We start from the raw sequence: 25,389 nt of genomic DNA, 5'->3' as shown, positions 1-25,389 counted from the left end.
GGCGGAGTTGTCCATTTGTATCTGCATTATGCTCTTGGCCCAGGTCTCCTCCGTCTGTGTTCATCTCAACTATCTCCAAACCTCCCTGCCCACTGGACAGGCTTCCAGGTTCTGTCTCTGTGCCTAAGGACAGATTTTGTCATTCCACCAGGTGGCAGTGTGACAGTACCACATTCTGCACCTTCCTCTAGGGATGTTTCACGATAATGAGGAACTTAAGTACCAGAGAAGCCTCCCAAGCTCCCCGTTCTTGCCATTGGCCTCCATGTACCACCTTTACCCCTTTTCGTAGTAGAAATCCCAGTCCAATATCCAAAGGGGTTTGGGCATCAGACATCAGGACTCCCCAGGCCTTAAGTCTGCTGTAGTTCCTCTCCCAGTTACCTCACCCCTTGCTTTCTATATAGCTCTGCTTGGGACCAGTGAGTTCCAGGGAGCTGAATCTTCCAGGAATGGCCCAGCCAAAGGGGAGGCACACCTTCCTCTGCCTGCTTTTGTGAGGCTTATAACCAGGGACCCTGCCAGAACCTGCCTCACCAGCTAGGAATCCGCCTAGAGGAGGAGGTCTGAGGTTCAGGGGCAGAGCTCTGTGGGACTCCTCCATTCTTTACTGGTCTCTATGGCAACAAAATGTTAAGACTTTATTGTCATGCTAAAAATATGGATAATTGCTGTTAGGTTTTAATTTGTCAGCTCTCAGACTTCTAAAGCACAGTGATGGGTTTCTGGTGATGTTAGCTTCTGGGGTTGCTTTTAACACTGAAGTACTTAGTACATGAAGCCTGTTGGGCATAAAAGTCCACTGGGACGCAGACCTAGCTCTTGATTCTTGTACTAGGCTGCTGCAGTCTCACTAGCTACTGTTTCCTTTGCTGCCACCCCCACCCCTTCCTTATCCTAGTTTGATCTTGACCTGGGGGAAGGGAAGGAGGATGCATTATTTTTAGGAACAGTTGGCAACAGCTCAGTCCTCCTATAGGTATTGATTTGGCTGCTAATGCATCCTGAGAAGCACAGTGTGGATTATATTTGTCAGTCATCCTGAAGCTCTGGACCAGGCCTCCTCATGGCAGTCTTGAACTCCTCCACCTATGAACACCCACAGTCCTTGCCTCCCTCCCCTCCTCAATGGGCCCCCATCTCTGTTTGGTTTCCTTATGTTCCCATAGGTACCTACTTTGGGCTTCCTGCACTTTGTTTCTCCCACCTTGGTTATTCTTTGTCCCCTGGTCTTAGTTCCTCATACATGGTCTTGCTGGGAGAGAGAGAATGTGGAAGTGAAGAAATACCTGAGACAGCTTCTCTAGCCTTAATCCATGTACTGTGACTGTGTCGCCGGTGTCTGTGTATGACTCAGTGCCATCTTGTTACTCATCCCTCTATTGGGGGTGGTTGGCGTGAAGGGGGGCAGTAAAGAGCCTCTGGCCCAGCCTAAAGTAAAAGAAACGTGCCGCAAACTCTCCTGCCTGAGCATGGTGGCGCCGGTTGGGGCAGAGATGAGACTGACCCAGTCCTTTCCCAGCATAGTTAACATTTCTCCACCAGTCCTCAATTCTAAATGGGATTTTCACCTGACTTGGCGTATAGCCTATGCTTCTGTTTTCTCTATGGCAGTGGCAGTCCTCCGTTCTTTAAACTACTGTGTTCTTGACATTGGGATTCAGGAAGTAATACTTGAACAGTTAGAAGGGTATCCTGGCCATCCTAGAACCATGATCCAATTTGCTGGTAACCTTGCAGAGGAGGCCCCGGCACTGGTAAACACTGCTGTGACTTGAAGCCTTGATTGGCCACGTTTGGCACTATGCCAACATTGAGCTGCCAAGGTTTTTCCAACTCCTGCTGAGATCCCTATACCTATTGAGAGTTTGAAAAAAATAGTACTCAAACTGGTAGCTTCAAACAGCTCACAGTAAGGCAGCTCTGCTGAATGGTTTGGTGGCCACTGAGGTGTGGATGTGGTTTTATGTGGGCGAGATCACAGGCAAGCGTGGTATCGTTGGCTGTAATGTTTGAAGACCAATCTTTAACATCTGTTTCTTTGGGTTTATTATTTGAATCTTCTTGGACAGTGTGTGATCAGACTTGTATTTGAGTAAGTCAAAATCAGTATTTTCTCCATTAAAAACAAAAAAGAAACTATCCTGGCTCCAAAAAGTAAGGTGGTAGGAGGTGGTGTACTTTTAGGCAGGATTTGTTGTGGGGATGGCACTGTCCTAATCACTTTATATGTATTGAATGAATCATTTAACCCTCCAGTGACCCTCTGAGGTAGATTCTTTTTTATTATCTTTACTTTGTAAATGAGGAAACTGACAACCAAAGAGGTTAAATAGCTTGCCCCAGTTTATAGTTAGCAAATTTGGGATTCCAATCCAGGCATCTAGCTTCAGATCCCTGGATCTCAAGCTTAACCTGCCTCTCAATTACTGTGGAAGCCAAGGCCTTGGGGACATGGGGAACAGTCACTTTTTCTGTCTCTATCCCCAGGGTTCTTGGTATATTCAGAATTTTTCCACTTTCATGTCTGCTCATCTTCGCTCTTCCTGCCCCTGTTCTGCTGGTCAAAATCTAGCTCTTTAAGACCGTAGCTTTCCTAGTTGAAGTTGACTTCCCTTTTCAGTATTTTTTGCCCTCTTACAGGTCTTACTCTGCCTTTATTTACAGTTCTTTGTAAATTCTATTACCAGATAGTTAGAGCCTGATAAGGCCAGTCATAGATGTGTCCTTTTCATTATTGCTTTGCTTTGCACATATTACATATCTGTTGAATTCATTCCCTCTCTGTTCAAGTCGAAGCCAGGCTTTCCAAAGGTTGTCCCTTCTGGCCTGCCTTCCCTGGCAGCTTCATCCATTCTTCCTCACCCCTTCAAGAGGAGATAGCTTTACTCTTTTTAGTGTTACCATGGTAGCCTGTGATGCTTTCTGTCTAAAATGCTGTTTGCCATCCATCCACCAGAGTGATGTTTCCCATGGCAACCAGGTGAAGTCAATAGTCATGAGCTGGATGCAGGAAAAGAATTCTGGTCTGAGAAGCTGTGTGCCTGAATCTTCTGGCTTCAAACATCCTTCTCCTCCCTCCTAACTTTTGCATTCTATATCCAGAACTGATTTGCTCTCAAAGTATGCTCTTGGTTGAGAGAGCTCTGTGTGAGGTGAAGCAGACCAGCCACCTTAGATCATGTGGGAAGGTGGAGGCAAGGAAAGCGCTGATCAAAGATCACTTTAAAAAGTTGGATGAGTTCTGTTAGCTGCCCCAGATGATCTGCTCTCAAGAGCCCTTAAGGAGTTGGCTGGAGTTACTGGAGAGCCATTAAGCAGCAGTTATTTTTGAGGGCAATGGGGTAGATGGATGAGGTGCCTGAAGACTGGAAAGGGGCCAGTTGGTGCTGAATCACAGAGGAGGAAACAATGACCTTGGAAATCAGAGACTTGTCAAACTCTGTCAGTGTTCCAGAAAGGACGGGAGCTTCAGTTAGCTTTCAAGCACCATGAAGCCTACTTGTTTACATGAGTGGTGCAAGAATTAGCCGCCTCCTCCCAGTTCCTGGGCCGTCCCAGCCAGGGGACCTCAACCCTGTAGCAGAATAGTCCCCCTTGGGAGCAGCGCTGCATGATTCAGATCTCTCTTCTGTCTCAAACTGGCTGAGTAAGCTTGCGTGTTACTCCACCTCTCTAACTCAGACTCCTGATCTGCAAAAAGGAAATGGTCGTGCCTGTCTCAGGGATGTGAGGATTAAATGATCCCTGTAGAGGGCTCAGAACTTGTCCTGACTACTGCCGTCATTATGCCCATTTCTCGGGGTGCCTACACACTTGACTTTCTACCTGATCTCATTCTCCTCCCCAACTTCAGAGAACACTCAAGATTTACAGGGGCAAAAGTGAGGGTGGGACAATGATGAAAATAAACCTTCATTGTTCCTGGGCTAAAGGCCCAGGCCCCCAAGATCCTGGGTCACATACAACCAGCCTAGCTTTCAGGAAAACAAATCCTACTGCCCAGTCTCTTTTAATGCCTGAAACTATAATCAGATTACAACCAGATGGCTTTGAAGATCCAGGTGAGTTTCCAGGTAACTTCAGGATACCGGGTGTCCTTTGCTTTTTCAGGCTGGGGCAAAGCCCAGAGCACCTCTGTTAGAGCACTTTGCTTGGTGTCCCTCCTAACGTTCCCCAAGCGTTCCTATAGCACCAGCCACTGTTGGTCTCCAGAACCTAGCCCTACTTTGGCAATTTCATTTCAGAATAAGTATTTTAAATCATCACAGGTTCTCTGCCTTAAGACAAGTTATATTAGGTTGGTACAAAAGTAATTGCAGTTTAAAAGGTTAAAAATGCTTTTGCACCAACGCAGTTACTTTTGCACCAACCTAATTGAACAAAAAGTGGAAAACTGCAGTATAATACCGTCACTTAGGCTTCAGTTGCCTATCTTGCCCCCAATCTTCCCCAAAAAACAGATCCAATAATGGGTCACTTGTGAGTCCCGTGGGAGGGCATGTTGGACCTTGCAGACCACAACTTAAATTTGTATTTCCAGAGTGGTACTGTGTTGAGAGGTTAGCAAGCTGCCTGAGTGTCAATAAGGGAGCAGGACACAGGTTGCAAAACAACATGGCTTCCACTAATTTGTATAACGCTTGACAAATTACAAAGATACTTGTATTTTTATTTAGTCCTCATAACTATCCTGAAGGTAGCTGTTAATCTTCATTGTATAGTTGGGAGCGCTGAGGTTCAGAACGGCAGAGAGGTTAAGACTGACTTCTCTCCATCGACCTCCACCCAGGAAGCAGTAGTGGCCTGAGTGCCACCCAAAACGCCTGTAAGGCCCCGTTGAGTTTGTACTCATATCTTGAGTTTATAAGGCCACCAAGCTGTGGAGGCAGGGCATCAAGATTCAAACGGATGAAAAGGGACCTTGAGCCACCAGGACGATAAAAGACTTAAGAAGCAGGATGCTCTTGTCTGGTTTCTGGGCCCCTTGACCACTTGGCAGCACCATCCACCCAAATGTTGCTGCCTTCTGACGGGGGGTCTTGATCTCGTCATGGGGTGGGCTGCCCACCATTTCTCCTGTGCATTTGCTCATGTGGTTTCCTTCTTTCCTCCATCTATATACAGCGTACATGTATACTTCAAGCCCTGGTTCCTAAAAGTGTGTCTTCTAAATTTTGTTTCTTACGTTCTTAGACATTTTTTAAGGACATGATGTCACCCGCAGTTAGATAGTCAGAATGTGGTATAATTTGCTGCTGTTTTGGCCATGGTCATGCTGTTACCACCTTGTCCCATCTCCAAGTCAGTTGTAAGCTACATGAGGGCAGGGATAATGTTTTATCTGTACGAGTATTTGTTTTCCTTAGCCCAGTGACTGGCATATTGCAGTATGTGAGGAAAACAAGCACTTGTAGACCAAAGATAAAAATGTCCAGGAAAAATGTACTTAGACTGATGTTGGTTGGAACTATGTTAAATAAAAAGATGTACATATGTGTGGACTTTCTGGGAGTGAGGATTGAACCCAGGAGGCTTATGAAATTGTCCTTCCATGACTGACAGTCTTTCAGAGACGACAGCCTCTGCTCCCGTCTCTGTAGGGAAGGTTAGATGCAGCAGGGCCTGATGGCCCAACTGTAAGCAGAGGCCCAGAGCAGAGGAATACCTTCCAAGATCGGGGCCTGGCATCACCTCCGGCCCCTCGGGAGGGCACAGTCTATGCTCCTGGCCAATGAGGAGGCCTTATGAGCCAGAGGGAGTGGAGGCTGGCAGTGGTTAGTCTGGTAAGAGCACAAATCCCAAGACAAAACTGCAGTGGTTAAGGGGAATACAAGGGCAAAGGAGACCTTACCTGGCACGTGCAGCTCAGGCCCCAGGGCCCTTTACTGTCTCTCACACCAGCCCAGATCAGTGGCCTGGCTGTACTTTGCCCTGATCAGAGGGAGGGAGAAAAAGCCTGGCTCTCGAAGAAGACCCCATCTCTCCCAAGTCTGGCGGGAGCCTGGCTTCAGTTTCCTTCTGTTCTGAGCTCTTCCCTGTAGGCGTCTGGAGGGAACACACAGATGGGTCGGCTGATGGGACTGGCTGAGTTGGGGGAAGGGACATCTATGGTGTGTGTGGCTCCCCTCATGGGGGAGGTCCTGCCATCATCAGACTTCTGCCACATGAAAAGCACTGGGCCTTCTTGTCCCTAATCCTCCCCTCTTGCCACCTTTGACCATTGGTGGTACTCTTCCTCTAGCAAAGACCTCTTCCCTTGGCAGTAAGTAGCCTCTACTTTCTCAGTCCTAGTTCTTCCACTGCCTCCTTGGCAGCCGCATCTCCACCTTCTTCACTTGCTTCTCCTCGGGACTGTCTTTGGTCCCTCCTCTTCCTCTGGAATACCACGGCTTTGTTTAAAATTATTTAGTTTTTGAACAGGTAAGATACGCCATAGTTAAGTAGAAAAGGGGTGTACAATGAGAAGTAAACCTCCCACACCTGCCCTTCACCCACCCAGTTCCCCTTCCCAGCAGCCATCAGTGCCAACCTGATTTGTAATTTGTTTGGTCACAGACTCCTTTGGAAATCTGATAAAACTTGTGACCCTTATTCTCAGGCCAATGCATGACTGCACAAAGACATCAGATTGTACCACTTCACAAGAATCACAGACCCCTAAAGCCCACATGTGGTATGAGGCTAAGAATCCCAGCCTGTATTGCACCCTCTCCCTTAGTATCTCCTTAGTGTAATTTGTGAGTCCCTGTGCAAAATAAAAATGCAGGTTTCCTTGTTTCAAGAATTTCAAAACCACGGCAGCAGAGCATTAAGCATAGGGCCCTGTGTAACTGCACAGTCCACACATCCATAAAGCCAGTCTGCATGTGGGGGCAGAGCCCCAAAAAGCAGTTTCCAGGCTCTCGGCCTCACATAGAAAGGTGCTGGCTCAGGTAGTAAATGGCCATTGACTATGATCAAATGGCCATCAGCTGTGGCTAGTTGGCCGTCAGCTGTAACCAGTGAGCCATTAGCCATGAATATAACTGCCGTGGCTAGGCTAGCAGAAAAGGGGGAGCTAGCAAGAAGATGGTGGCTGAGCCTGCAAGCGGCACAGTGAGGGTTGAGAATTGTGTGGCTCCTGTTTCCTGTGTCTCCAACCCAGCTGCCAGCGAGAGTATAGTGGTGTGACTCCCCTACCTATGGCTCCGTGGGTGTTCCTTTTTGGCCTCACCATGTCCTGCGTTTTTGTGTGGGGAGTGGGACCGGAGACCCCGCCGGACGCCCCGCACGACAAATGGCGCTGTGAACAGGATCCCCTGCCCTACACATGGCGCAGCGAGCAGCGTATGGTGTCGGCCAAAGCTCTCCAAAGGGCGGTGGAGCAGTTTGTGCGTATGAACACTCAGTTGCAGGAAGACCAGGAGGAGCAGCTGCCTGAGAGCTGGAACCCCGTGGAGGGGTGGGAAGACGTGGACGGTTCCCCAACCAGCAGAGGCCGGAGAAAGCGAAGGTCCTTGTAGCCCAGTGGGCTGGGAAGTGCTTGCTGAGGCAGCCCGGATGCAGGACTTGTAGTCCCAGGAGGAAACACTTGCTGAGTCCTCCGTGGGAGCTGAGGGTGAGGTCAAGGTCGTCCCTCACCCCCAGGACAGCCCTGGCGAATGACTATGGACTATGGGGAATTGCCTTCCATCCCTAATTTAATGGACAGCTTGACTATTTGTTTGGGAACATACCACTATGTAGTGGAACTGGCAGATGTTTGCTTTTGTGTCTTGACCGGCCGCCATTGAGAATATGTAAGCACCTTGACTGTGAGCCGCTGTTATTCCAGCACGGTACCCTGAGAGGCCCAGAGAGAGTGGCAGTGCCCTGAGAGCCCTGGCTGTGTCCAGGAAGTCTGGCTGTGTCCAGAGAGAGTGGCAGTGCCCTGAGAGGCCCTCGTGTGTCCAGGGAGACTAGTGGTACCCTAAGAAGTCCAGGAAGTCTGGCTGTGTCCAGAAGTACTGGTGGTGCCCAGAGAAACCATGGCTGTGACCAGAGAGCTTGGCTGTGTCCAGGAAATAGCATTCACCTCCAGGCTCCTCGCACAGGGCCCCTCGCGGAAGATGCTTGTCGCGTAGATTGTGAGGCGAGATCCTGTAGGGGTGGAGTGTGGGGACAGAGCCCCAAAAAGCAGTTTTCAGGCTCTCAGCCTCACATAGAAAGGTGCTGGCTCAGGTAGTAAATGGCTGTCGACTGTGATCAAATGGCCATCAGCTGTGGCTAGTTGGCCGTCAGCTGTAACCAGTGAGCCATTGGCCACTAATATAACTGCCGTGGCTAGGCTAGCAGAAAATGGGGGAGCTAGCAAGAAGATGGTGGCTGAGTCTGCAAGCGGCACAGTGAGGGTTGAGAATTGTGTGGCTCCTGTGTCTCCAACCCAGCCGCCAGTGAGAGTATAGTGGTGTGACTCCCCTACCTATGGCTCCGTGGGTGTTCCTTTTTGGCCTCACCATGTCCTGCGTTCTTATGTGGGGAGCGGGACTGGAGACCCCGCAGGCCGCCCCGCACTACACCGCAGCTCACCCTCGCCTCTAGTTCTGCTACTTCTCATATCTCTGTCTCTTGCCCCAACTTGTTCTGAATTCCAGACCCAGCTGTCCAGGGAACTCCTGAAACTCTTCAGATGTTCTCCCATCTGAAACTCAGAATCTCTAAAGTAGAGCCATTTACCTTCTTCCACTCCCTGCCCCCTAACAACCTGTGACTCCTCCCACTCTTTGGACCCAGCCACTCAGTTGCCAGATGCCCTCTATTCTGACTCCCAAACCCAGGCTGCCTCTCCCTTCCCACTGCCATCTCTCTCAGGTCGGTCCTTCATTGCTCTCCATGCATATTATCGTGATTGGCCCCTCCACTCAAGCTCCGCAGGGCTCGTCTCCTGCACACGTCTCCGAGCCTCCTCTTCCCATCCTGCTCATGTCATTTACACAAGCCAAGACCTTCAGTGACTCACTGCCTACAGAGTTGGGCACTGATTCGTCCGTCAGTGTTGAAGGTTCTTTGCAGTAGGGCTTCAAACCTTATCCATGCTTGTCTCTTACCCCTCCTCTTCATGTCCCAGAGGTTTCAACCCAACTGTAGAACCATCTGGTCTCTTAATGGGCCCAGTATGTTTTCCTGCATTTTAAGTTTTGAATTGCCTCTGTTCACGGTCTCCAAAGATGAGAGCTGGCTTACTCCACTATAGCCATGTAATTTCTCTGGCCCTTTCACCACAGCTACTGCCCATGTTCCTGCTCATCGTGTTGCCTGCATTTCTACTGTCCCTTTTCCTCTTCCCCCATCCTTACTGGAAGGGGAACCTCAGATGCAAAGGTGGATAAAATCACCATTAAGTATCAAGCAGGCATAAGTGGAATCCCAGCTCTGCTTGCTTATTAACCTCTCAGACAAGTTACTTAAACTTTGTTTCTTACAGAGTAAAAAAAAACAAACAAACAAAAAGGTATTAACACCTTATATAGTCATTAAAGTATTAACAGATAAAGTGAATAAAGTCCTAGGGGTGGTGTCACTGTTCATATTATCTATCTCATGCTGTGCTGCTCTCCCTTGGCTCCTCCTCAGCTATAAGGACTCAGAGGACATCTCATCCCTCTTTCCATCAAGTTCCGGGAACCTGAGTGGGGTGAGGTGGAGGCCTGGCCTTTGTGTGCTCAGGTAACTGTATTGTATGTCGAAGTGTGAGGGGAGCTGATGCCTGTTCCCTTTGTTCATAGTCGTGGCTCAGGCAGCAGCAGGCGTGGGAGTCACTAGGGAAGGCACTGACAGCTTCAGTTCTCACACGGGCTTTGCAGGTGACAGCTGGGGTGGTGGGGCCCTGTCAAGGGAGGTGCAGGCTGACCCCATCATGCCCCAGCTGATGGGCCTCCTTGGTGGATGTGGGCTTCAACTCGAACCAGCCCAGGTCATAGCTGAGTAAAGCGCCTGAAACTAAATGTAGCCTCTTGCATGCTCCTTGCTGGGTAAAGTAGGGTAAGGAGATGGGGCGTAGAGTCTGGGGACTTGGTACCAGTGTTACTAAGTTACTAGTCGGCTGGTGCAAAAGTAATTGCGGTTTTTGCAATTATTTTTAACCTTTTAAACCGCAATCATTTTTCACTAACATTAATAAATTACTTCTAGCGGGTCCCCGCTCCTGCCCAGGCCTGTTTTCTCATCTGCAAAGACAGAAGTTGGACCCAATAATCTCTGAGGGCCTGTGGCTGCTGTCGCTGACTACACCAGGACTAAATCAGTTCTGGAGCCTCCCTAGAGATTGAAGTTCCTTGTTCCTCTGGGCCTGAGTTTTCTTGTATGTAACAGGGTTTCCTACATCTATCCCTTCTGTGGGGGTGTTGAGAACAGAGTCAAAGTGAATAAGTGCAGTAGAAAAATCCTTTATTGAAAAGGGAAGGGTGGCCCCTAGCTAGGGCCTCCTGGGCCCTGGCTAAAGGAGGGTTACTACCCCCTCAGCTCCTCACGCTGGCATCTGAAGGCAAAAGTCTGTCCACACCTTACCTTTAATAGCCTTAAAGGGGAAGTGCCGTGGTATAACGATTTAATCATAGAATCAATTCTCAAGAATTGCACTTCCAGGCTCTTGCCTTTAAGAACTTCTTAAAGGCAAAGTGGACAAGTGCAGCAGATAAGAGCCAGAACATTTTAGGAAGTCTCCAAGAAGGGTCTCCGTGTCTTTACCTTTAAGAATCTCTTAAAGGTGAGGCATATTCGCGCACAGTACAAAGGTGGAAAACCCTGTAAAGGAGTCTACAAAGCACTTTTTCAGTTCTCGTTTTTTAGGATCTCTTTACAGGAGAGGTGGTCAAGCGCGAAGTAATAAAAAACAAAATACCTTGCAGAACGATTTTCCTTCCTGCCTGCCGGAACCCGCCCCTCCCACCGGCCGCGGCGTGCCCACCCTTGGGTCTGCATCCTGCCTCCTAGGCGCCCTGGGGTCGGGGGTTATACAGAGAACGCGTGGAGGCGCGGGTGTGGGATGACCGCCGCGGTCGCAAAAGGGCGTGCCCCTGGGAGTTTTTGGTTTCCTAGACGGTCTTCACGAAGGAAGCCGGACGGGGATGGGGCGGGGCTAAGGGGGCGAGCGGAGAGAGTGGTGATTGGTGACCATGGCGACCGCGGTGACCATGGCGACCGTGGCTCAGAGCACGGAGAGGTCATGACACGACCTGGAGCGCTGCTTGAAGAACTTGGCGTTGCGTGGCACCAGGTTAGCAAGGAAGCGCTTGGCCTTCTTGGTGAGGCTCTCCCGGCGCGCGGGTGGCGCGGGGCCCTCCGGGCCGCCCCATTCTGACAGCTGGCCCCCCGCGCGGCTCCGGCCCCGCCGCAGCCTGATCTGGCGCACTGTGCCCTCGAACAGCTCCTGCGTGTTGTGGTGCAGTGCAGCCGACGTCTCGATGTGCTTGCAGCTCAGTGTCCCTGCCAGGTGGCGGCCCTCTGCGGAAAGGGAGCGTTCAGGCTCCCGCAGGGCTGCACTGGGCCGGGGGCCAGGGTGCACCCGGGGAGGTTGAAGTGCAGTGGAAAGGGATTGGGGCAAGTAGGGGAACAAGGCAGGGATTGTGTGGAGGGAGGGTTGGGAGAAAGGGGCCTTGGAGAGGAGGTGAGGGGAAGTGAAGAGATGGGATTCTCAAGGTCTTAGGAAGTGGCATTGAGAGTCTGCCCTTGCAATTAAGTTTGTGCACCAGAGGGTAAAAAGGCTTTATGGAAAAGAGGTGACATGGGAAGGACAGGATGCCCCGAGACTGCAAGTGTGGATGAGGTTCAGGATACCTACCCTCTAGTGAGACCTCCCGGGAGCGGGCCAGGTCACTCTTGTTTCCAACAAGGATGACAGGCAGGTCATGGTGGGGCCTCCCAGCCCGGAGCCGAAGTAGGGTTTCTGGAACTTTGGAGAAACTTCGTCTGTCCGTGACTGAGAAGACGATGAGAAAGGCATCCCCGGTCTGAAGGCAGTGGTCCCGCAGCCACCCCCCTGCATCCCCCTGCAGATGGGAGAGAGTCATGAAATGTCAGGGCTGGAGGTATGGGAGAACCTGTCCGGCACCTGCGTCTCAAGGATGAGGATCAGAATGCGAGGGAGAAGCCACTGCTTAGAACAGCAGAGCTGGCTAATGGCAGAAGCTCCATACCCAGGCTGTGTTTGTGGAGCGGGACAAGTTAGTAACATGAGCTACACAGGGAGAATTGGAGACATAGGATCCTAGAGTAGGGCAGCCCATCCTACTTTCTGATGCTTAAGCTCTTAATTAAGAAATGAATGCTATTCAAGTACATGTAATCTGGTCTCTCATTTCTATATAATAACCACTTAAGCCCAAATGTTCACAAATCCTCAGTTTTTTTCCTTTCTCTAATATTCCAGAGCCCTAAGCTTTTGTCCTGTCCAGACTCTTCCAGGCTGAAAAATGTATGGATAGGGTCAATTTCAGCCTGACTTGTGGCTCCAGGGTTTGTCAAATTCAGATCCTAACTTTCCTCTGGGTCAGACAGACAAAGACAGCAGCTCTCAATGCAATGATACCACACTGGTGGGGGCCGTTGCTCCCTGAGATGATACTACATGTTGAAACCAGCGCCTGCAATCTCACCGGCCTTCAGCCAGACTTTGTCCATCCCCAGCCCTCCCAGGATTCATCCCGTACTTGCAGCCACATCTCAGTTCTCACCTGTTCCCAGATGTCATAAACAATTAGAGTCACTTCCTCTTTATCCACAATGATGCGTCTCTCATAGGTATCTTCTGTCGGGAAATAAGGACAAGAAATAGAGTCCATTAGGAGGCTCCCAACACTTGTGAGGCCTGGTAACTAGAGATGCCTCTGATCCCAGTGCCGGGGTCCCCCCTGTTCAGGGAGGTTGCCACAGAAAGCACTGGAGAAACATCTCTTAGGTCCTGGCCTCCAGCGGCTGCTCATATCTTGAGCTCTTCCATCCCTGACTAGGGCTCCAGAGACACCCTCAACCTCTGCAGGGATCCCTGAAATACCTGGGTTCTCCGGCTCATGAGCACTGTCTCCCTGGAGACCACCGAAAGTGCCTGCTAGGGTGCTTTTGCCCACGCCGCTCTCCCCCACCAGCATGACCTTGAAGATGCCATCACTTTTGGTGGAGGCTGCCTCCCCTGAGCCCAAGGAGTCAGAGGAGCCAGAGGATAAGGCTTGAGGTGGCCAGTCAAGTTCATCCACAGCCTGGGCCCGCCGCAGCTGATGCTTGTAGGGGACAGGCATACTGCCTCTTCGTCTGGGGGCCCCTTGGGCGGGGGGTGGCCCGCCCCGGTCCAAGCCTGCCAACAGTTTCTCTGGCTTCTTCAGCACTGTGGCATCCGCTTCTGGGAAGCAAAGAGAAGGAAGCTATGAGTGGGGTGTGCCTACCCATCTGCAGAGGGCTCAATCCTGGCGGCTCCACCTTCAGAGGCCTAGTCAATGACCATGACCCGGAAGAAGCTGAGAATCTTTCATCTGGCCTCTTGTACTGAAACTCCCCCAGAAGCCTGAATTGGTTGGGCTCCAAGGAGATGACCTGATGGCTTGCCCAAAGTGGTTCCAGCCACAACCTGTTCAAAACATGCCCCATGCAGGGGAAGCACCTGTGCGCAGCTTCACACACCCACTCACACTTCACACTGACACATAGGCACACCCCCAGGCTAGGCCTCTGGCCCAGGTGCTGCTGTTCTTTCTACCAAGAGGCCCTGTCCCTACTGCTTCCTGTACTGGCAAACCCTAGCTTATTGGAAGCTGAAACTGCTGCCCAGGTTCTGGGGGGTGGGTAATGGTAGTCAAAAACTTTGTGGGGAGCCTCTTCCCAGGGAAGGGCCTTTGCTCTTTGAGATGTGTGTGTTCAGTCTCCGTGGGTGTGTGCGTGAGAGGGACTGCCGCTTCCTGTGGCCCTGTAGGTGAGCACCCCCCAGTGCATGGCGTGTGTGAGAATCCTTTATCCCAGTGAGTCTGAGGGAATAGTGTGTTCACAGCGAGGTAGAGGGAGGGAGGGCGAGAGCGAGAGAGCAAGAGATCGAGAGATGGGGGCATGAGAGGGAGAGTGACAATGCATGGGGCAGGGTAAGCGCAGGAGGAAGGACAGACACAACAAAGGGGGATAGAGAGAGGCTGGAAATAGCCCAGGATCAATACTTGGCCGGCAGCCAGGGCCTCCAGGAGCCAGAAGAAATCCTTACAACAGGTCCCCAGGGCAGCCCTCCCGCCCATGATTCCCAGGCTTATGGGCTACCCCTTCCCTTTTTCCCTTCCCTCCTGCCTGTCCCAGCCTCTTGGGAATGAGGTTGACCTAGGGGGCCAAGCAGCAGTTTCCCGAGAAGCCCTGAGAATAATGGGGGAGGGGGCGTTTAGCTGCCGTTCCCCGCCTGCCCCCCACCCCCTCCGCCCCAGTCCAGCCCCAGTCCTAGTGTGAGCGGTAGGTTTCCCCACTTCCCGACTTGCTCTTCCCCACCTTGCGGTTTGGGTTCAAGCTCCTTTAACCCCTAGTTCTGACCTCCCCACCAGAGCTTCAGCTCCCACTCCCATGGTTTCAGCCGAAACCTGCCCAGCTCAGCCTCACCTGGTGTGGGCGTCCCTGGGGGGGAGGCCTGGTGGCTGCCGGAGGGGCAGAGTGCGGTGGTTTCCGTGTCCGCGTCCATGTCCGTATGCATCGGCGTGCGTGTGGGGGTGCAGCCCGCGACTCGCAGCACCCGCTCCCTCACTCAGCAGCACTGTCAGCTTTTCCCTTTAAATACCACCCCCTACAAGCCCCCCCAGACACCTGGGGAAATCGTCCCGCCCCCTGATGAGGTCACACATGCTAATAAGCAGTGATGTCAGCGGGATTCCCTCTTTTCTGCCCCCGGCCCGCTTCGCTTCCCTCTGGGAGCACACACTGCGGAGTATGGGGAAGACACGAACAGAACAAAGTCTGAGAGCAGAAGAGAGACGCGGGTTCAGAGAAGTAGGGCAAGGGGTTGGTGGGAAAGGGAGCTGAGGGCGGCAGGAGGCAGGGACCCAGGGACCCGGAGGTCTTGCTCCAGGATCCAGGACTATACCTCATTTGTTTCTGTTATCAGCCCCCAGCCCCGCGTTCACTCTATGGCTGAATGGAGGGGCTGGAGGCAGAAACCAAAAGACATGCAGGGACAGGGGGCAGCCTCCCTGTCACCTCGCTTCCCTGCCATTCTCTCCTTCCCCCAACCACCCCTCCCTCCTGGGCTAAGACCCAGGAAAGTAACCATTTCCTAGCCTGGCCCCTAGACAGATGGCTGCTTTGTTTGGGCAGCTTCATTTGGTCACTAGGTTAAGGTGGGTGCGAACAACTGTGGGGCCTTCCTTTCTCCCCCCCTCCCTGCCAGGCCCACCCACCTGGTGCTAATCAGAGCAGGAAAAAAGGGAGAGACTAGTCCTCTAGAAGTTCCCAGCCCCAAGGTGCGGGTGGGGAGTGCCAGCCCACCCCACCACCTGTAGCACTCTGGGGCACCGCCAGGCCTTCTGGTCTACACAAGGCAGACACACAATGTCCACCTCTTTGTGCAAAGCCAGGATGGCACGTTTCCTTTACTGCTTCTTTTCTGCCCGGGTCCCTTTCCCTTCAGGCTTCCACTTGTCTTCCTTCCTGACACCCGCAAGCACCCACATTCCAATTTCCTGGCCCTTTCTGACCTGACTTTTGCCAGGTGATGGGCTAAGGACCTCCCTACATTATCTCTTTTCATCCTCATGACTCTAAGGCTCATAGTAGTAGGTGGGTGGCCTGTCCACAAATCAATTGTGCAGCTGGAATGTGGGGACGCCAGGATTCCCACCCAGTTCTTTCCACTGCCAGAGATTGTTTTTCATCTCTAGCCGTATGCTGCCTTCCTTAATATTCCTATTGTCTCCTATTACGGGGAACAATCCTTATTGCAATCTTCAGTGGACTTTTCCCATGGAAGAGGCAAATGGTAATCTTGGGACTAACATGCAGTGACAGTTCCTTTATCTGGAGGTCAACTGCAGGGCAACATTGTAGGGTCTAGAGGGAGCAGAAAGGACTCCTGAACAGCTACACTACGCATGTGTTTTACTCATTGGATGGACTCTCCAGTCCTCAATCACAGCCTACTTATCCTTACTTTATTCACAATTTTAATGTGTCCATGTGTGTTCTGTACTCATAGATCAGAAGCATATCTAGAGCAGCAAGTGACCCGATGGCCTGGTAGTGAGAGAAGCAAAACTACAAAACACTTTTAAAGCAGTCATAAGCATCTAAATAGTGGTCTGAAGTCATTTGGCATAAACAGCCCCCTGATACTGTTACAGATTCTGAAAACATTGCTGCAGAGGAGCCATTGGTTTTTATGAATGATTCCTCAGCTACCTCTCAAAATTTATATTATATTGCAGATGTGCTGAAGATGAATGTAATGTTCTAGAATGATTTCCTTCCAAAATGGGTTTTTAGAAAAGTTTTAAATTATAAAGGGGTGAGCTTGATGTATCTGGAAAACTCACTTAAGTGGCTGGATTCATTTCTATTATGTCAGATAAGAGTGAGTGAGGGGCTGTAGAAGCTGGCAAAAATTCTTTTTTTAAAAAATGTTTATTTTAAGTGCGTTTTTCAGGACTCATCAGCATCAAGTCAAGTAGTTGTTTCAATCTAGTGGTGGAGGGCGCAGCTCACAGTAGCCCATATGGGGACCGAACTGGCAACCTTGTTGTTAAGAACACCACACTCTAACCAACTGAGCTGACTGGCTGCCCCAGCAAGATTCGTGACCATGACTTCTGCCTGCCCCCAAGCCAGCTTTAGGCCACAGGAGCAGGTTGGGTCTCCCCTTGAACCACTCTTCCTCTCATCACACTAATAAGAGGCTGTGCACTTGCCCATATCCAAACTCCCTCGGGAATGGGAGGTCCTGTCAGATAGTGGGACAAAGGTGAGATTTGGAAGCAAACCAATCCATGTTTTAAATCTGCGTTTGTAGAGACTGAGCTAGTCTTATAATTCCTCTGATGTTGCTTCTAAACCTGTGAATTGGGGTTATGATGCCCATGGCGCAGCCCTGTCATGAGGGTCAGCCACACAGAATAAAGGATCTGGCATTCAGCTGTGCCCAACAATTTGCTGCTCCCAATTTGGTCTCTGGCTGTGTGGCTGGGGGTCCCTGTTCCCTCCCTGTGGGGCCTGGAGCTAGGTTCAAGCCCAGATTCCGCTCCCTAAGGACTGAATTCCGCTGTTATCTGATTCCCAGCCTGATCTCCCTCAAACTGAGGACACCTCCATCCTACCACATCCGATACTGGGTACCTTGGATAGTGCTATCATGGGAGGATTTGTAGTTGCTTTCTTTTTCCTAACAAAACTTGGGTGAGTGCTCCCCAATGCCCCCCTCTCTTCCCATAGGATCCTCTGACTTAGTTTCCCCATACTGCCTGTACAAGGTCAATCCCCTATTCCCCGCCAACTGGGGGTTTCACTGTTGCTGACAAAAATAGCTACTGCTTGCACCTCCTGGAGCACACAGCCAGCACCTGGAGAAGCATTTTCCAGGCCCATGAATCTGTCTGTATGCATAGGCCTTCCTCCAGTGTTCTGAGGCATTCCAGCAGGAGCTGCATTCTTTTCCCTTAATCGTTGTCCAAGTTTCAGATACCCCGAGGAGGTAAAAAGCCTGGAGCAGGACAAGAGATGAGGATATTGGGCTGAAGGTTTTGGAAGTGGCTGTAGGGGAAGACAGGAGCAGGGAGAGGGCGAAGACCAGTGATGGAGGCGTGGGAGGGGAAGTAACATTCCTTGCTTCACTGTTTTCACTGGGCCTAACATTGGTGGGCTCCAGGCATTGTTTGCATTTGGGAAGGCCCAAAGGGACAGTAAGCAAGACAGAGAATCGCTGGAGCCTCTCCCCCAATCTCTGGAGAGGTTCTGGAGTGAAAGGAGCTTGGGTCTTCCCCAGAGCGAAGATGCCAGGGTCCTAAGATTACACTACATCCCCTTTCTGCCACTTCCCTAGACTCTTGCTCACTGGGAAAGAGGAAGCATTATGCAAGTAGTGCTGGGTGTGAAGATGCTGACAGGGTGTAACCAACAGGGCCCATCCATCAGAGAGGTGGGGATAGGCCAGGCAGGAAGGGTAAGGGGGAGCCATTTCTGGGCAGGGTAGGGTCCGTGGGGGGCTGGTTCTGTCAGGGATGCCTCCACTCTGCTCCTTACGCCACAGGCTCCTTCTATATCCTTTGTCCTGATTTTCATTTCAGACTCTGGGACAACTCTGTCACCATGCTTACCCCAGGCTAGGTCCCCACATTTCTCAGACCATGTCCTCCTCCATCACCTCCAGCGATTCGGCTCTGGTCTCTGCTAGTGCTGCTGCGCCTTTTCTGAGGTCCAGGGTCCAGCCTCTAGCCCTGGTCCTCATGTCTGCTTAGTTTGCTTGTACTATCGACTGCCACCCTGCCTAGAACTCACAACTCTATTCCAACTACTGACAGCATTCTTTAGCATCGATTTTGGGCCCTCATCTAGGAAGACCTCTTTGATTTGGGCAAGGTGATGCCACCCCCCAAACGTTTCTGGTTTTGCTCTCAATCTTTGCCTGCTTTGAGGCATCCTGGCTGAAAGTTCATCTGTCTTGCCTCGGACAGACTGTACGTACCTGGCAGGGGTTCAGGGGAGAGGGCAGGAGTCATGGCTCCCATGTTCTACCTGGGCCAATCTGCTCTGGGAAAACACAAATGGGAACCTTCCTGGCTACAGGGCCCAGCTGGCTCACCAGATTTCCAGCCTGGCAGTGAATGGAGGCTTGGAGCTCACCCTGGTGTCGGTCACTGTAGATCTGGGCCCCAGGCGGTGAGTGGAGGTGGAGGGCTGGTACTTAGGGTCCCTAGAATTTTCTTACCCACTAAGTGGTATAAATATCAAGGACGTGAGGTTAGGAGGTAAATAGGACGAAGGCAGGAGGTGGAGGGCAGAGCAAAGGCTTTCATACCGTGTTTCCCCAAAAATAAGACCTACCCCGAAAATAAGCCCCCGTTAAGGTCGTCAGTGAGACGGGCACATTTAGTAGGTTATGATGATGTTCCAGAAGATGACATGACTGTATTTGAATAAAGGAAATTGTTGTACATGAAAAAATAAGACATCCTCTGAAAATAAGCCCTAATGCGTCTTTTGGAGCAAAAATTAATATTAGATCTGGTCTTATTTTTGGGGAAACGTGGTAGGAAGGAGCAAGGTGAAGTGAACATACATGTAGAGGCAGGGCTCAAGCTCACAGCTTGTTCACAAAAATCTTAAACTTCTGATTCCTTTATTTTCAACCTTGACTCCTTGGGCAATGACCTAACTATGGGACAGAAGCATGTATTGTGCTCTTTTTATGAGCCGGGCCCTATAGGAAAGATCACAGTTGGCAAAACCTCAGGCCCTGCCCAAATCCTCCCCTTGGGGGCTGGAGGTCCCTAGCTGATTGGCATTCCAGTGCTTAAGGCCACTTTTGGGTGGGGTGTTGGCAACGATGGAGTGTTCAGGCCTACGTACAACCCCTTAAGAACTTTACTTTTTTAAAAGAGCCACCCGAATGGTGGTGGTGTGGAGAGAGGGTGTTGGAGAGGCTGTCCGGCCACGTACAGAGTGCGCTCCGTGTGAGCCCTCTCCCTGCCCGAGGGACACCTAAGCTTACAACAGCCAACGGGGTCAAAGGGAGGTTCACCAAGGGCCATGGAAGGAAGTAGTGAAAGAGAAGCTGAGATGTTCTCTGACGGGTGTTATCACTGGGACCAGGGCCTCCGGGAGCCGGGTCACCTCAGGCAAGCAGTGGCTCATCCTCCGCTTCAACTACCCAGGCCCCGGGCTCAGCCAGTGGCACCAGAAGCACGTCGTCCTCATCGTCTGGGGACAGGGCTGCTGTGTGAGGTTCAGGAGGGCTCTGCGTTGGTCCTGCTGGCCGAAGGCTGGGCAGGAGGCGGCCTCGCAAGGCCTGCACCACTCCTGACAGCAGTGATGGCTCTAGGAGTGCTGAGGGCAGCGGCCCTGGGGCCTCGAGGACAGTAGGAAGGGCTGCAGATGTGCTGGCAGATGGGAGGGGAGCCTTGACAGGCAGTGGGGGTGCCTGTTCCCCATCCTGCCCACCTACTGCCCCAACCTCACGGGCTGGGCCTGTGCTGCCATCGAGGGCTTCAAGGGGAGCATCAGCAGGTGTGACCGGGGATCTGGTCTCAGGGGTCCGGGCTGGGGGGTTGGCTCGAGGAAGCAGGCCCCAGCGGCGGAGACGGCGCACCAGGCGGCGCACCGAGCGGCCCCGCGGGCGGCGGCGAGCACCTGAGCCACCCCCTGGAGTCATATCCTGGCGCAAGATCTGTAGCAGAGAACGCAAGTTGCCCAGCACTGAGTTCTGCAAGGAGAGGAGACCGAAGTCAGAGTTAGAGAGGTGGGGAGGGCCAGAAGCCTGAAAAGAGGAGGGGATGGTGGCAGGGCCACAGCGGGATGGGAGCAGGATAAGCTACAGTTGGGGGAGTGACTTACATCATTAGGGTTCTCTGTGGGGAAGTCCTCTACAGGTGGGATGGCGCCCTGAGCAATGAGCTGCCCATAGGACGGAGGTGCCTGTTGCTGCACAATCTCGGCCTCCATCCGGGACAGGGGAGCAAAGATGCTGGAAGGAAGCAGGGCTGCTGAGTCACAGGTGGTTGTGGCCAGAGCACCTGTCCTAGCCTCGACAGGCCTCTTCCCTCCACACCCAGGCCAGGACAACTGCAGCTATGCCATGGCTTTCCCAAAAGTCATCTGAGGTCCCCTCCATTCTCAAGATTGCTTTCAGGATCTAGATCTGTCCTTCCCACAGAGGGGCACCCCTTTCTCAAGCTGGACAACCCTAAGAGCCAATCCGTAAGCTGGTCACCAGAGCCTATCCCCAACGTGGGCAGCTTCATGGTCTCCTGTGGCTGCACGGGCCTTCTCTCACCCCATCCCCACTCCTCTGCAGCCAGCTGCACCCCCACTGACCTGTACTCCTGGGTGCGAATGGCATAGAGTTTGCAGGTGCAGCCCAGAGCGATAACCAGCAGTAAGCCGCACACGAGGCTGCCAATGACCGCGGCCGTAATGACCTTGCGGGGCAGAGCATAGGAGCAGTCCCACTCATCACTGCCGTCGGCACAGTCTGGCTGCCCGTCGCACACCCATGTTTCATACACACACTTCTCATCCCGGCATCGGAAGTTGCCAGGCTGGCAGTGCCGGCAACGTCTCTCATCGGCTCCATCAGTACAGAAGGTCTGGTAGTTGCAGCGGTCAGCACGCAGGTAACAGGCTGTGGCACCAGGGGAACCAGCAGCCCCACATGGATAGTGTCCGGGTGGGCAGCCGGGGCAGTTCTCCTCGTCGGTGCCATCGGCACAGTCCCATGAGCCATCGCAGCGCTGGGCCTCACTGTAGCAGCGCTCGCCTAGGCCCTCGCTAGGCCCCAGGCCAGAGCCTAAGCCACAGGGTCGGTCCCAAGGCAAGCAGTAGCCCTGCACGTGGTAGGTAGCATTGAAGCCCCGACTATTGCTCCAAGGAACTGTGTGGTAGGCCACTATGGCTTGGCCAGACAGCGTCTCCACGGTGACAGCCTTGCCGTTGTTGAAGCGGGTGAGCCTGCGCAACGGCCGGGAGGTCTCGGGAGGCCCAGAACCATCATACACATGCACTGCGTCTTCATAGCCCAGGTCCAGGGCCGTGAAGCGCACTGCCAGGCGCCGGCCATCATGGGGGTCCAGCAGCCAGAAGCAGGACTGGGGGTGGGAGACTGAGGCCAGCTGTGAGTATCCAGGAGAGGAGAAGACGCCATAGAAATCCTCCAACGTGTGATTGCACGGTGGCGTGGGGACAGAGCCTGGGTTCAAGTCAGGGAAGGGGTCTGAACTGCAATCTGCCTCATCCGAGCCATCACCACACGCATCCACCCCATCGCAGTGCTGGGCCAATGGCACACAGCGGTGGTTCAAGCACCGGAACTCTTCCCGCTGGCATTGCAGCCCCTCTGGAGAGGGGCTGTGAAGCATCAGAGCTGACAGGATCCTCTCCTCCTCCCTGGGGCTCCCACTGCCTGTGTTAATGGCCTCATGGACATCCCTGTCCAGCCCACCTTGGCTGTAGGAGAGCAGGAAGCCCTGACCCATGGGTGCTCTGGCCCCGGCATAGCTGTAGGTGATGGTGACGTTGCCCCCAGGCAGATGCAGAGGGCTGGTCGGTGCGTCGCACAGGACTATCTGTGGCAGGAGAGGGGAACGCAGGATTAAGCGCTCTGAATCACAGGCCAGGTGCAGTTTTTGGAACCTACAGGGGTGGAGGAGAGCAGGATGTGAGATATTGTTGACCACCAGTGGATTCTTCCTCCTCTAGGCCCCTTCTCCCCCAAGACGCACAAACACTTGCTTATCTTCCATCCAAAAGCCAACTGAAAACTCAGCCGAATTCCTTAGTAATCAATGGCAATTGTCCTAACAGAGGCCAGTGGCACCATAAGACCATGAGATACATCCTAGAGCGCCTTGGAAAAACTGATTTGTGTTCTGGGACAACGATAAGAACAGATGTATTGCTTTCCAGTTGTTGCAGCGCTGTCACTCAAGTATAGTATTAGCAGGAATTGGTAATTACAATACAGTTCAATTAACCAGAACTCAACTTCCCTAGCCAGTGCCCAGTGGTGAGACCTGGGATCACCATGGCATTCTGCTCCCTGTGTCCCAACAGCCTCTCTCCAGATTGCTGTCTTCCTTCACCCATCTCTTTCTGGGTAAATTCATGGGAAGTGAACTGTGTGAAGCAAATAGCCAGGTACTTAACATGAGCTCCAACCTCACAGCCTAAGATGGGAGGAGCCTGGGGAGACCTGGACTGTTCAAGAGATGTTGAAGAAGATTCTAAGCTGCTTAAGGGAATAGCTCTGACTCTTAGGCAAGGATGTGCAATGGACTGAAGGACTCAGAGCAGCCATATCGGAGCCAAAGGACTGTTTCTAGGGTGACTATTGATCTTCAGAGATGACCAGGACCCCAAACGAGATGCCCACCCACAGCCACCTCCAATTCACCGTGTCTGGTCCAGGACAAGCCAGGCTTTTAGGACAAACTAGGCCAAATCAAATTCTACCCTGCCCCTGCTGACAGGGATGGAAATTCTGTGAAGAAGTGATCCAGGAAGGCTTTCCCATGATGAAGTGGGGAGGAGCAGGGGAGAGGAATAGGGTCTTACCCTGCTTCTTACCTCACCGTTACAGTCTGCTTCGTGCTGCCTAGGATGAGCCAGGTGCAGTTGGCAGGGGAGTTGCGGCTGTCCCGGCCCAGGGGCCTCTGTAAGGTGCCCTTCACTTCCAAGAGTACTGCAGGGGGATTCTCACAGGCTGGTGAGAAAGTTAAGTCAGAGACATTGGTCAAGAGATTCTGTTACTATCCCACCTCTCTCCAGGCTTGCGGCCTCCAAGGGTATAGGCTCTTCAAGGAGGAGAAGAGAACTTCCCCTCCCCAACCGTACTCTACAGAGTCATGGCCTTCAGTGGGCCCCTTCCTCCCTGCTCCTCATAGCTTCACCTTAAGTCTCCACACCGCAACCAATTTGGGGTCTGCTTTGTGCCAATCACTGGACCAGGAAGAGCAAGAAATACCGTCTCTACACTCAGGGAGACTACATTCCGGCTAGGGAGATCAAGCATGGATATTGGGAAAAAACAAAATAGTACATAACTACCAGGTGAGAGTTCACACTGGGTCTCAGTTTTCCAAACTGTAAAACGAAGGGTGGATGATCTCCACTCGAGAACTATGATAGTTACCAGAAGAATTCAGGGAAGAGCAAATCCTTCTTTTGGGTCTTTCCTCACTACCAAGCCCCAGACCTCCAGAGCAGCATAGCATCTACTCACCAGGATTTGGGGAAATGATCCGGTCTGGATGGGCCAGCGCTCCTCCTAGAGGAAGAGCGAGAAAGGACAGGAGAGTGAGTCATCTTCAAGTTTTCTTCACCTGTGCAACTCAAGGAGAAAAGGGAGCTACTTGGCACTTTATTGGGAAAGGGTGATGGAGAGGGGTTGTCTAGGTTGTGCGACCTCAAAGGAAGGTCCGGCAGCATGGCCTGTGGGGTGGGCACGGAGATCTAGAGACGACAGAGGGAGGATGAGGGCGGCTGGAGACTTCCCAGGGGTCGGGGCAGGCTGCGCTGGGTGAGGCGGCAGGGCAGGGAGAACCGACAGGCAGGGTAGGGTGAAAGGCCGCCGAGGAACGGAGCTAGTGACAGCCCTGGGGGCGGGGTGCCGGGTGAGGAGTTTCGTTTCGGTTTCTCACCCAGGAGGAGGAGGAGGATGGCCGGTAGCATACTGAGAGAGCCGGAGAAGCAGAAAGAGTCCCGGAGCTTCTGTCGTCTACCCAGTGGGGAAGCGGCGCCGTTCCGAGCGTCCAGGCCCTCCAGTGCCGCCTCCTCGAGGGGGTTCCATGGCTCGGGCTCCTCGACCGGTGCTCGGGATGCCAGGGCTGGGGGCGGGGAGGCGGCGGTGGCCCGGGAGCAGGGGCGGTACCTCTCGCCAACTTCGGAGTTGTTTTCCCCGCCGCCGCCGCACTCTCTCCCGAGGCCGGTTCCCGAAGCCCCGGGAATCGGCTTGAGGCCCGGCTGCGGGGCGCGCCGTCGCCCAGAGCCCGCCTGCAGGCCGCGAGCGCCCGTGTCCAGGCCTGGCCGCCACCTGCCGGGGCTTGAGGCCACTTCCTCTTCGAGCCAAACTTTGCCGACCGTCAGCCCCTACGGCCGGCCCGGGCGCGGCTCAACTTCTCCAGCGCGTCCAGCCGGCGGATCGCCGCAGGAGAGCGGAGAAGGGGTACTGGCTGCACGGACCAGCTCCCCAGCCCTCGCCCGGGCGGCACCCGACCAGCCCAGGAGTTGGAGGAGCCCGGGCAGAGGGAGGGGGCGGGGACGAGCCTGACCCCACCCCTGCCCATCAACGCGCGCGCCCCGCCCACCTGATCGCCTTAACCCCTTTCCGGCTCTTCCCCGACTTGTCAGACCGGCTTCTTGACCCGGCGCTCAGCCTCTACTTTGAACTCGGCTTTGTTTAGTCCTTTCGGTATTAACACGTTTGTTACAGGACACGTTTGTCAAAGGACAACTGCTTATTCCGTAACTGTCAGATCTTTCTTTTGGACCCTTAAGTTGTCAGTACTTTTCTTGGCCCGGTGTCTGAGATCCGGTAGTACTTTTTGTGGTGAGCCTCTATTATAGAAATTACTACACGGTGTTATAACTATTTGTTTACTCGTCATTCCCGCCCCCGCCCCGCCTCGTCTCTGGAAACTGAAACTTCCTGTTTACCTTTGTACCCACAGGGCGCTCTCCTGCTGCGACACAGTTAAGAGCTCAATAAATGGTAAATAA

At 52.7% G+C, this 25,389-nt stretch overlaps 2 protein-coding genes and 1 pseudogene across 3 annotated transcripts; 1 reads left to right on the top strand and 2 right to left on the bottom strand.

The window, feature by feature from the left end:
* Positions 1-78: 78 nt before the first annotated feature.
* On the top strand, positions 79-6,877 carry LOC117023248 (ATP synthase subunit g, mitochondrial-like; annotated as a pseudogene).
* Positions 6,878-10,364: 3,487 nt separating this feature from the next.
* Positions 10,365-19,126, bottom strand: REM2 (RRAD and GEM like GTPase 2). 2 transcript variants are annotated; one of them, XM_033107548.1, is made up of 5 exons: positions 14,581-19,126; positions 13,013-13,351; positions 12,693-12,766; positions 11,801-12,008; positions 10,365-11,463 (listed from the first exon to the last, which is right to left on the bottom strand). In XM_033107548.1, exons 1-5 carry the CDS (start codon positions 14,669-14,671, stop codon positions 11,168-11,170), a joined length of 1,008 nt encoding a protein of 335 aa, XP_032963439.1. In that variant the 5' UTR covers positions 14,672-19,126; the 3' UTR covers positions 10,365-11,167. The 2 variants fall into 2 exon arrangements, with proteins under 2 accessions (XP_032963439.1, XP_032963438.1); XM_033107547.1 differs by having other exon boundaries at positions 10,368-11,463; positions 13,013-13,354.
* Positions 19,127-19,280: 154 nt separating this feature from the next.
* On the bottom strand, positions 19,281-24,939 carry LRP10 (LDL receptor related protein 10). The gene is made up of 6 exons (XM_033107546.1): positions 24,312-24,939; positions 23,894-23,938; positions 23,239-23,374; positions 20,992-22,305; positions 20,512-20,641; positions 19,281-20,380 (listed from the first exon to the last, which is right to left on the bottom strand). Exons 1-6 carry the CDS (start codon positions 24,340-24,342, stop codon positions 19,793-19,795), a joined length of 2,244 nt encoding a protein of 747 aa, XP_032963437.1. The 5' UTR covers positions 24,343-24,939; the 3' UTR covers positions 19,281-19,792.
* Between the last annotated feature and the right edge of the window lie 450 nt (positions 24,940-25,389).

This window comes from Rhinolophus ferrumequinum, chromosome 6 (assembly GCF_004115265.2).
Source record: "Rhinolophus ferrumequinum isolate MPI-CBG mRhiFer1 chromosome 6, mRhiFer1_v1.p, whole genome shotgun sequence".
NCBI classification, from domain to species: Eukaryota; Metazoa; Chordata; class Mammalia; order Chiroptera; family Rhinolophidae; genus Rhinolophus; species Rhinolophus ferrumequinum.
The sequence above is the reverse complement of the archived record's forward strand: the minus strand, read 5'-3'. Positions and strand labels throughout refer to the sequence as shown.